Raw genomic sequence first — 11933 nt, 5'->3', positions numbered from 1 at the left:
CCAGGGGTCTGGTGCAGCTCTGTCCAGGGGTCTGGTCTTACACCCCGTATCTGGGAGATGTCTACACATCCACCAGGCATTTGGAGGCCTCCTCTTCCAACTCTCCCTCTGGCTGGGGCTGAAGTCCATGGTCTGAGTCTGATGATCCTTTTGGTCACTGAACATTAAATGGAGGGGTGACCCTGACCTGGAGATCAAGGCGTCAGGGACCAAGCCCCAAGGTTCCCATGGCTGGAATCTGGCACCCAGAACTACACCCTTCTGCTCAGGACTCTGGCTGCCAGGGCAGGCTGCATGTCACCCCCCTGCCTTGCCCCGGGAACAGCATCCATGGAGGAGAGGCAAGGTAGTGAGTGCCGCTCCAACCAGGGAGCTGCTGCTGGGACTCCCAGACTCCCTCACTGAGACATTCCCCGGACCACCTCCACCATAGGTCCCGGCTCCTCTTCACAGCGTTCGTCAGTCTCAGATGGCGTTAGGGGTTCATGGCCACAGCCCCAGCAGAGTGTGGGTGCCCGGCGCAGATCCTGTCCAGTTGGGTCACAGTCAGTGCGCAGTGTTTGCTGAACGGCTGTGTGAACTGCAGGCCGGCCCAGGAGCCTGATGCCAGCTCGAGTCCTCAGACCCCTTGAACCCACAGTGGCTGAGCAGGACCCACTGTATGGGGCAGGGGGGTGAGCTGTAGGGGCCCCCAGTGGCCCAGGCAGGCCCTGATATTCCAAGAATGGCTCACAGATTTTGGAGACCTTGCCCAAGTTGCTCACTCAAGATCCCCAGGTGATTTCTGCACAAACATGAGGCACCGGCTCTGGAGATGGGGTGAGCTCAGCACACACTGTGGTCTGGGCCGCCCACTAGCCTCTCCTCTTCCAGGAGGCGTGTGATGTCCCAGTCCAGTCTATCTGTCCGGGAAGCTGTCTCCCAGAGGCACGAGCCCTAGGGACTTGTATGTCCACCCTACTCTGAGGATGCAGGGCAGCAGGGATGGCTTGGGCTACAGCATCACCCGCCAGGTCTGCTGCATGCGGCGTGGGTGGGAGGCCCTGTCAGTGCTGCCTGTCGAGAGGTGAGGGGCGTGTCCTGGGTCCACCTGCCTTGCGGGTCTGAGGGAGAACTGGGCTTGCCTGGGGAGCCCTCCTGAGCCTCCCCCTGTGGCGCAGTGCCAGGCTAGGTCCCTTATGCCCTCAGCCTAGGGGCAGCCAGATCTCCTTCAGCTGCTGGCCGCCCCTCCAAAGTTCCTCTCCTCAACTCCAACCCAGGCTGATGGGGTCCCCACGAGCACACAAAGTGTGATTTTCCAGGATTCTGTGGGCACTGGGCAGCCTTCACAGGTGCATCCTGTCCCCCCCGTCCACCGTGGCCCTGCTGCTAAGGAACAGGAGGGGTTTCTGGTGATGGCAAGACCAGGCTGCCACAGCAGGCAGGCTCTGGGGTTTTAATACACAGCACAACACTCGCAACAACGGGAAGGGCGGGCAGAAATGCAGGCTGGAACATTCCACAGTCCAGGGATGGTCAGTCTTTTGGAAAGTACACTTGTGCATTTCTCCAGAATACTCAGTAGTAAGGCCGTCTGGGGTTGTTCTGTGGGAAGCAAGAAAGATAAAACGGGAGGGGATTATGCTAACAGAAGACAGCGGTTCCTCCCATCCAGAATTTAGCAGGAGGAGCGAGCTCACATTCTCCAGGAGGGAGGGCAGCTTTGGGGAGGAGAGACAGACTTGAACACAGGTGGAGAAGTGGAGGTGGGTTTGCTGATGAGCCAGCCTGGCTGGACTGCGGAAGGAGGGACACTCCTGTTACCAGCACCACCACCCCTCCAGGGGAGGAACTGTGGTGACCCAGCAGAAACAAGATGGGGATGGGGACACACGCACCAGGGGGTTGGGCCGGAAGCGGTAGGCCAGCATCATCCTCTTGCGGAAAGCCTCGTATTCGTCATCTTCCTTGGAGAGCTCGGCTGGCCGGTCAATGCCAAAGCCAGCGCCATCTACCGTGGTGGTGCCCCTGCAATGGGGCAACGGGCGGGGTGAGCAGGGAGCGGGATGGGGCCAGCGGAAAGGGGGTGAGGGACCTGAGCTTGGGGGCAGGGAGGCCTCACTCGCCCCGGACGGGCTCAGCAGCAGCACCCAATGCAGCTCCATGGCGGGGTATGCTGGGCCGGGCAACACCTGTCTGGGACACAGCTGGCACTCTGAGAAGATGGAGAGCCCAACCTGGTCCCACCACCAGAGTCCACAGCCCTGGCCTATGTCTCTGTGTGGGGCTTTTCTTCTGCCCCCCACCCCCCGCACTGGAGGCCACACTCACTTGTTGACGGGGTTCTTGATGCCCTGTCCCTCCGAGCCCAGGCCGTCCCCCTCCTTCCAGCCCATCTTCATCAGCATCTGGTAGCCGATGTTCTCGATCGTCAGCTTGAACTCCTTGTACTCTGAGTAGTCAGGCTCACGGCCTTCCTGCAGGGGAGGAGGCAGCCATCATCCAGCGGGGCTGTAGCCACCCCCAATCCCAGCTCTGGCCCGGAACCCCACTCTACCCCATGGCCTCTGGGACCACCTGCCCCTCTGTCTCCCCACCACCATGTCAGACTCTTTGAGAAAAGATCAAGCTGCCCCCTGTCAGGGTCCCCAGGGCCAGAAGCAGTGCTGAGTTCCCTGGCGGCCAAGTCAAAGAGGGCAAGGTGACAGGTCACACAGGCCTTGACCACCATGAGAAAGATCCACAGTTCATCAGTGAAAACAAAGCTCATGTTCCAAGAGCTACTTGTTACACAGAGCACTAAAAAGAAGCCATGATCAATAAGGTGAACACCTCACTGATGAGTTGATGTGCTACAGGCAGTTTTACAAAAACCCTCAAAAGCCGACGTGGAATGTTCTACATCAGCTCTCTCCTCTTGAGCACCAAGGCAGCACGGGAGGAATGTTTTCATTCTGGAGAGCCCAATACATGGGGGTGTCTGCCTGAGAAATGCCTTGTCTGTAATCTGCACTTAATTGGCTCCACTGGAAGCAGAATTTCCCTAGAGCCCTGGGAAGCGTTTCTAAAGCGGCAACTGAGCTGCTGTTCACTAACGTCCTACACAGATGGCCTCTGTCACAAACAGACGCCGCTCCTGGAAGAGGGCTCGACTTCCCCTGTGAGCCAGGGCGCCCGAGGGCACCGCAGGCGCCTGCCCCAGCAGGAGGCTGCAGTCCAGGCTCTTCCCAGTTACCTTCAGGGCCTTGAAGGTCTCCATGAACTTCTCCAGCTCGTCCGGTGGCAGGAAGTCCCCGATGAAGTGTTTGCCCCGGCCCATCTTCGTCAGCTGTTCCGCCCATTCTGCCCAGAGATGGGGTAAAGGTGAGAGGAGGAAGGAGCGGTGGTGGCCCCACAGTCCAAGTATGAGTCTCAGGCGGAGTCTGGGGCCATGGGGAATGAATGAGGCAGCTGCTGAAACCCTGACATGAGCCCCTGCTCTCCCACACACCCTCCTGGGTACTGTGTTCAAGCGCCAGGGAACACTCAGAGGACCATGCATTTATCACTGAAGAAACAGGCACAAGAGGCCAACTCTCTTGCCCCAGGCCTTATAGGCTGGGCAGGTGGCTCAAGATCCCAGCGTGGTGCCTCCAGTACCTCCTGGGCAGCTGAGTGGGCTTCCCGAGCCCGCAGCGCCCTGAAGGCAGGCCTCCGCCCGGCACTCCGCCCCGCCACCCTGGGATTCCCCCTTGGCCACCTCGAGTCTTGTCCATCTCCATGCGCCGCAGCTGGTGCTCCCAGGTGCCCAGCTCGCTGTCCACCTCCTCGTCACTGTCGTAGCCGTGCTGGTGCTGCTGCAGTGCCTTCTCCCACAGCAGCTGCATGTCCTGCATCGCGCGCTTGTGCTGCATGATCATGTCGTACATCTGCTGCATCTGTGGGCAGCACACACCAGTGAGCGATGCCCCACACTGTCTGTGTCGGAGGCGAGCCCCCCCCCACACTCCGTGCATGATGGGCGCTCCCTCCCCGTCCCTGGGGCAGGCACAGCAGCGCGGCTCGGAGCAAGTGTTCAGGAAGGCACTGAATCTGGTGCCAGGACATGCCCTGCGTTTCCTGAACCTCTGCTGTGAGCAGGGAGGACCTCGCTCTCGTTTTTCCCAGAGCCTGGCCTAGAATCTGCAATACCCTGGGCACCATCACTATGGCCCAAACAGGTGACAGGGGCTTCTGAGCCCTGGGAGGACTGAGGGTGAGGGGACACGGCCGCCAGCCTGAGGTGGTGGCCTGGGAAAGCTGTCCCAGCTATTCCAGCGGTCTGTGTTCTGGCCACAGAACACGCAGTGAGCCAGCCCTCCCTCCAATGCCCAACACCATCTGGGCAGCTGTCACACCATTCAGGGCACCCGGTACCAGCCAGGCTTATTCTGTATTGAGTGCTGGAGGAACTGTAAGGAAAACTTAAATAGAGACCATCCAGTCGGGACCAGCCCACGAGTGCAGTGGGGAGCAGCCATGAAGCATTTGGGGCAGAGGCTGTTCAGGCAGCATGAGGAGGCCGGGCTCTGGACACAGCTGTGGGCTGGGGAGGGCCCTTGGGGGATGGCATGCCACTGACAGGGGACCTACCTACCCAAGAGCCTCTCCCGAGTGTGGGGTCCACCTGGCACCATACAGAGGCTCAGAAAGAACACACTATGACCACTGCACCACCGGGCAGAGGCCTGTCTGCTCTGCCCCCCGGGCCTTACCTCCTGTTGCTCCTTCAGCTGCTTCTTCTGGGCGTCCGAAAGCTCCGTGACACCCACCAGACCCACGGGCTTCCCCTTCTCGTAGCCAAGACCCTTGAGGTCCTGAACTAGAAACAAGACACAGGCTGGTCAGTATTGGACACGTGCGCCCAGCCAGCACTTGCGTCCAAGGCAGAGTACACGAGCTGGCGCACCTGAGGCGCCCACACGTGGCAGGACCCTGAAGCGGGAGCAGTCAGCACGCATGTCACTTGGTGACCTCGTGGGGCTTTTGTGCATGCAGTTTCATTCCCCCGTGACTGCTCCAGGCAGGCTCTATGACCCCCACTGCAGATGCTGGCACCGAAACTCAAGAGGTCTGGGCCCCACTCAAGGTGACAGAGCTAACAGGTGACAAGGAGGGGAAATCTGCACAGCCAGAGACATGGCAGCTAAGAGTGTGCGTGCGTGCGTGCACACGGGTTCCTGGGAGCAAGCCCTACGGTGATGAGACACGCAGTACAGACACACAGGTGTGGAGCCGGCATCAGAACGCTGTCAGCGCCTGCTTGAGAGGCAGCCAGCCATCTTTAAAGCAACCAACATTTAATGTGGTGTCAGCTTTGGAGCTTGGCTGGAACCTACAACACTAATTCATGAAGATGCTGTGAAGGCTCCATCTGAGTGCTGGAAACCACCTCCCTGCAGCGGGTGGCTGCCTGGGGAGCAACTCAGGCAGAAGAGGTGCAGAGGCCTCTCTGGAGGCTGGAAGAGCCAGGCCTTCCCAGATCAACGGGGCTGGGGCTTTGCCTGCAAGAACCACTCGCAGGTGCTTCTGGACCCTAAGACTGTCCCCTAATCCCTCAGTCTGTGGGGGCTCTAGAGGACACTGGGACACCATGGAGAGAACAAAGGAGCCAAGGTCTGAGCAGTCTGCTGTTCACCTGGATCAGGCCCGAAGTCCCTCTCCTCCCCCGGCCATTTCATCAGTGAGCGGGCTGGGGGGCAGGGGTGGGGCTGCCCACAATTCCCTGGGAACAACGTGGGGCTTGAACCTGAACCTGAGACTCTGGAGCCGGTACGTGTTCCCTAGATCGTGAAGGACACTTCAGCAGCTGGGGCTGGACCGCAGGGACATGACCTCTGAGCTGGGACATGCATGCATGAGAGCAGCCCTCACATCTGAGCACCCTCCTGTATACTGGGCACCACGTTTGGAACCTGGGCAGCAATTCGACCCTAGCAGCATCAACCCTGGGCAGAGATGAGATCTAGAGCCCCAGTGGGTACTAAACTCTTCAGGTAGTAGCCTTTCTCTTTAGCCAAGGGAACACTGAGCTGGAGACTACTCTCAGAGTGGGCAGAGCCTACAGGTCAGCCTATGACCTGGCTGAGATGCCTTCCATTTCAGCCCATCCTTGGATGGCAAATGTAGTTGTTGGCGTCAGGTCACACAGGACTTTTCTATGCTTGTGTGTCCAGCGCCAGTCAAGTCAGGGCTGAGGGATGTTGAGAGGGTTCTGCCCATAGTACAGGCTGCGTGGTGAAGTCAGACAGAGAGCATGAGCTTACTGGTCATCAATATCTCCTACATGATGCCATGACAACAGACCCCCACCCTTAACGGCCTGTGGTAGAAAATGAGCAATGAGGCCACACGTTGGCTGTCCCTGAAACTGCTGTCAAGGAGGGGGAAGCTGGAGGTAGCTGCACAAAACCAACTGTAGCGATTACTGTGCTTATCATTGTACATTTCCTGAGCCTTCTATGACAAGACTAAATCCAAGTACTTTAGAGCTTAGGGAAAATCAGGACCATCCATATGTTGTCTATAAGAGACTTATTTTAGATAAAGACACAAACAGGTTGAGAGTGAAAGGAAAGAAAAAGATGCAAATAGTAACCAAGAGAGAGCTGCTCTGGCCATACTAGTATCGGACAAAATAGACTAAGTCAAAAAAGATTATGAGAGACAAAGAAGGATGCTACACATTAACAAAAGATGTGCTATATACATAGACCTTGGGGCTTCCCTGGTGGCTCAGATGCTACAGAATTTGTCTGCAACGCAGAAGACCTGGGTTCAGTCCCTGGGTTGGGAAGATTCCCTGGAGAAGGGCATGGCAACCCACGCCAGTACTCGTGCCTGCAGAATTCCATGGACAGAGGAGTTTTGCGGGCTACAGTCCATGGAGTCGCAGAGAATCAGACATGACTGGGCGACTAACACACACAGACACACACAGACCTAACAGAGCTCCGAGATAAATGAAGCAAAACCCGACAAAGCTGAAGGCAGAAACAAACAATTCTGTAGTTACTGTTGATGATTTCAATATCCTACTTTAAATAATGAACAGAGCATCTAAACAGAAGATCAGTAAGAAGACAGAGGACTGAACGAAACTACAAGCCAACCAAGACCTACTGGATTATCTACAGAACACGCAATCCAACAGCAGCGGAACACACAGTGTTCTGGAACACACACACACACACACGGAACATTCTCCAGGATAGGTCACGTGTCAGGTTACATAACAATTTGAATAAAAGTCATCTTTTCTGATCAAAATGCAATGATATGAGGAATCAGTGACAGAAGGAAAACTGGAAAACTCACAAATGTGGAAACTAAACACAATCTTAAAAACCAATGGGTCAAAGAAGAAATCACAAGAGATCAGAAGATGCTTAAGAGACAAATGAACACAAAGGCACAAGACACACCAACATTTATGGGGCGCAGCACAAGCACGGCCAAGAGGAAAATTCATAGTTCAGACGCTCATATTAAAAAAAGAAGGCAGACCTCCAACCAGCACCTAGCTGTCCATCATAAGGAACCAGAAAAAGAAGAACAAACTAATTCCTGAGCTAGCAGAATGAAGGAAATGAAGATCAGAATGGAGATAAAATAGGAAACAGAAAAATATCAGAGAGAAAAATCAATGAAACCAAAAGTTAGTTTCTTGAAAAGACAAAGCAAATGGACAAATCTTTAGATAGATTGCCTAAGGAAAAAAGAGAGAAGACTCAACTACTCAAACAACAGGGAGATACGGCAGTCAACTTCACCAGTAGGGGATAAATTCCAAGATTCCCCCACAGGATGCCTCAAACTGCAGATAGTACTGAACCCTGTGTATATATATACACACACACACACACCCACTGCATACATACCAACCCATGATAAAGTTTAGTTTACAGGTTAGACACAGTAATATTAATAATAGCTAATAATAAAATAGAACAGTTATAACAATATACCATAGTAAGTTACGTGAATGTGGTTTCTCTCCCAAAATGTTTCACCACAAATGTAATGCGTTTTCCATCTTAACAAAGCACATGTTTAGCACACACCGTGGCTGTGACTTTTGCAGTTTGAGATATGATGGCAAAACTAGCACAGATTTCTTTTTCCTTCTTCAAAATTTCATAAATAGATGATCTTTTCTTACTGTAGATCTTGGTAACTGAAGATTATTAAGCCAAGAACTTTAAGCAACTCTTTACTTAAAGGAAATACTTTACAGCTTCTCTCCGGCATGTCTGAACTGCCAGCATCGCTATTCTTGTGCTTTGAGGTCATTATTACGGAGAATAGTAAAGTAAGGGCTACATGAACATAAGCACTGCAATACCATGACAGCCAATCTGACGACCGAGTGACTAAGTGACTAAGGGGTGGGCACTGAGGAACTGGTGCCTTTCAACTGTGGTGCTGGAGAAGACTCTTCAGAGTCCCCTGAGGACTCTGGTTTTCAGCCCTGAATATTCACTGGAAGGACTGATGCTGAAGCTGAAGCTCCAATACTTTGGCCACCTGATGCAAAGAGCTGACTCACTGGAAAAGATACTGATACTGGGAAAGGTTGATGGCAAAAAGGAGAAGAGGGCGGCAAAGGATGAGATGGTTAGATGGCATCACTGACTCAATGAACATGAATCTGAGTAAACTCCAGGAGATAGTGAGTGACAGGGAAGCCTGGCTGCTGCAGTCCACAGGGTCGCAAAGATTCCAGGAGATACTGAGGGACAGGGAAGCCTGGCTGCTGCAGTCCATAGGGTCGCAAAGAGTCGGACATGACTTAGCGACTGAACAGACAATAACAATGGGTGGAATAAGTTAGACAAAGGGATGATTCATGTCCCAGGTAGGATGGACCAGACAGCACAAGATTTCATCACAGTTCTCAGAATGGGCTCACAATTTAAAATGTATTAATTTTTATTTCTGGAATTTTTCATTTAATATTTTTGGACCACAGTTGATGGTGGGTAACTGAAACCACACAGAAAGCAAAAACATAGATAATGGGGAACTACTGAAGGAAGAGAGTTCCAGAAAAACATCTATTTCTGCTTTATTGACTATGCCAAAGCCTTTGACTCTGTGGATCACAATAAACTGTGGAAAATTCTGGAAGAGATGGGAATACCAGACCACCTGACCTGCCTCTTAAGAAACCCGTATGCAGGTCAGGAAGCAACAGTTAGAATTGGACATGGAACAATAGACTGGTTCCAAACAGGAAAAGGAGTATGTCAAGGCTGTATATTGTCACCCTGCTTATTTAACTTAAATGTAGAGTGCATCATGAGAAACACTGGGCTGGAAGAAGCACAGCTGGAATCAAGATTGCCGGGAGAAATATCAATAACCTCAGATATGCAGATGACACCACCCTTATGGCAGAAAGTGAAGAGGAACTAAAAAGCCTCTTGATGAAAGTGAAAGAGGAGAGTGAAAAAGTTGGCTTAAAGCTCAACATTCAGAAAAAGAAGATCATGGCATCTGGTCCCATCACTTCATGGGAGACAGATGGGGAAACAGTGGAAACAGTGTCAGACTTTATGTTTTTGGGCTCCAAAATCACTGCAGATAGTGACTGCAGCCATGAAATTAAAAGACGCTTACTTCTTGGAAGGAAAGTTATGACCAACCTAGACACCATATTAAAAAGCAGAGATATTACTTTGCCAACAAAAGTCCGTCTAGTCAAGGCTATGGTTTTTCCAGTGGTCATGTAAGGATGTGAGAGTTGGACTGTGAAGAAAGCTGAGCACAGAATTGACGCTTTTGAACTGTGGTGTTGGAGAAGCCTCTTGAGAGTCCCTCGGACTGCAAGGAGATCCAACCAGTCCATCCTAAAGGAGATCAGTCCTGGGTGTTCATTGGAAGGACTGATGTTGAAGCTGAAACTCCAATACTTTGGCCACCTCATGCGAAGAGTTGACTCATTGGAAAAGACCCTGATGCTGGGAAGGACTGGGGGCAGGAGGAGAAGGGGACGACAGAGGTGGATGGCACCACCGACTTGATGGACATGAGTTTGGGTAAACGCCGGGAGTTGATGGACAGGGAGGCCTGGTATGCTGCGATTCACAGGGTTGCAAAGAGTCGGATACGACTGAGCGACTGTACTGAACTGATTGATCCCTGGAGGGGGGCATGGCAACCCACTCCAGTATTCTTGCCTGGAGAATCCCCATGGAATCCCCATGGTGAGCTGAAGTCCATGGGGTCGAAAAGTCAGACACCACTGAGCGACTAAGCACAGCACTGTATTACTAATGACTTTACAAAAACAAAAGAATGATAAAAGAATACTAAACAGCACAAACTACCAAAACTAACTCAAAAAGTAACAGAAAACTTGAACAGAATTATAACAGCTAGTGGGAATGAATCAATACCCAACCTTCTCCTCCCCAACCCCCCAAAAAAGCCCAGAATCAGATGGTGTCACTGGTAAATTCTACCCAAGATTTAAAAGGAGATTTAACACCAATGCTACTCAAATTCTTCCAAAAAATTAAAAGTAGACAACACTTTCTACTTCATTCTATGAGCTCAGTGTTACCCTGATATGAAAGGCAGACTAAGACAATATAAGAAAACTACAGACCAATAATCTTTATGAGTCAAGATGCAGAAATCTACAACAAAATACTAGCAAAACTAAGGCTATCAACATGTCAAACTAATTATTTGCTATAACAGACTGGGATTTATTCCAGGAATGCAAGAGTGGTTCAACACACAAAAACCAATCAACACAATACTCCACTTTAATAGAAACAGAAAAAAATCCACACGATCATTTCAATTGATGTAGAAAAAGCATTTGACAAAATCAAACACTCTCTCATGATAAAAATGCTCAGTAAAGACAAGGGAACTTCTTCAACATGACAAGGGCCAGCTATTTAAAAAAACACAATCATAACACTCAATGGTGAAAGACCAACAGCTTTCCCCCTAAGAATTAGGAACAGGCAGGAATGCCTGCTTTCACCACTTCTGTTCAACACAGTACTGTGAATCCTAACTAGAGCAATTAGGCACGAAAAAGCAGTAAGAAGCATCCAAGTTGGAAAGGAAGACATAAAACTATCCTTATTTGCACATGACATGATCTATATATATCTAGAAAACCCTGAAGACTGTTATGGTAATACATGAATTCAGCAATCTTAAAAAGATACATAAAAAGGGTTCCCTGATGGCTTGGTAGTAAAGAATCTGCCTGCCAATGCAGGACACACAGGTTCAGTCTCTGGTCTGGGAAGATTCCACAGGCCGAGAAGCAGCTAAGCCTGTGAGCTACAACTACTGAGACTGTGCTCTAGAGCCCTCGAACTGCAACTACCAAAACCTGTGCGCCTGGAGCCCAGGCTCTGCAGTGGGAGAAGCCGCCGCAGTGAGAAGCTGGAACAACGGTGGAGCCCAGGCTCTGCAGTGAGAGAAGCCACCACAGTGAGAAGCCGGAACAACGGTGGAGCCCAGGCTCTGCAGTGAGAGAAGCCGCCGCAGTGAGAAGCGGAGCAGCTGCAACTGGAGCAGCCCTCCCACCTGCCGCAGCTAGAGGAAAGCCTGCACAGCAAAAAAAGACCCAGCAGAGCCAAAAATAAACAAATAAATGCAAACGGGAAAGCTCTCCTGTGTTCTCAGATTCAGTTCAGTCCAGTCGCTCAGTTGTGTCCAACTCTTTGCAACCCCAGGGACTGCAGCACGCCAGGCTTCCCTGTCCATCACCAGCTCCTGGAGCTTCTTAGACTCATGTCCATTGAGTCAGTGATGCCATCCAACCAGATTCTCAGAAGGGAATCTCAGTTCTCAGATTGGATTCCAATCTCACTTCTCAGATTGGAAGACTCAGATGTTAACATGTCAATATTACCCAAAGCAATCTACAGATTTAATACAGACCCTATCAAAATCCCAACAAT

At 51.6% G+C, this 11933-nt stretch overlaps 1 protein-coding gene across 2 annotated transcripts in view; it reads right to left on the bottom strand.

Annotated features, from left to right (window-relative positions):
- Positions 1-1385: 1385 nt before the first annotated feature.
- Positions 1386-11933, bottom strand: part of SUGP1 (SURP and G-patch domain containing 1) — a 31933-nt gene continuing 21385 nt past the window's right edge. For both annotated transcript variants that reach the window (XM_086408162.1, XM_086408163.1), the window contains exons 9-14: positions 4713-4819; positions 3719-3896; positions 3215-3321; positions 2311-2456; positions 1878-2007; positions 1386-1584 (exon numbers count right to left, since the gene is read on the bottom strand). In XM_086408162.1, coding sequence (XP_086264288.1) covers positions 1558-1584; positions 1878-2007; positions 2311-2456; positions 3215-3321; positions 3719-3896; positions 4713-4819 — 695 coding nt within the window. In that variant the 3' untranslated portion in view covers positions 1386-1557. The remainder of the gene's footprint in view (positions 1585-1877; positions 2008-2310; positions 2457-3214; positions 3322-3718; positions 3897-4712; positions 4820-11933) is intronic.

Source organism: Bos grunniens, chromosome 7 (assembly GCF_055505025.1).
Source record: "Bos grunniens cultivar Pamir isolate PY7600 chromosome 7, Bosgru_T2T1.0, whole genome shotgun sequence".
Taxonomy (NCBI): Eukaryota; Metazoa; Chordata; class Mammalia; order Artiodactyla; family Bovidae; genus Bos; species Bos grunniens.
The sequence above is the reverse complement of the archived record's forward strand: the minus strand, read 5'-3'. Positions and strand labels throughout refer to the sequence as shown.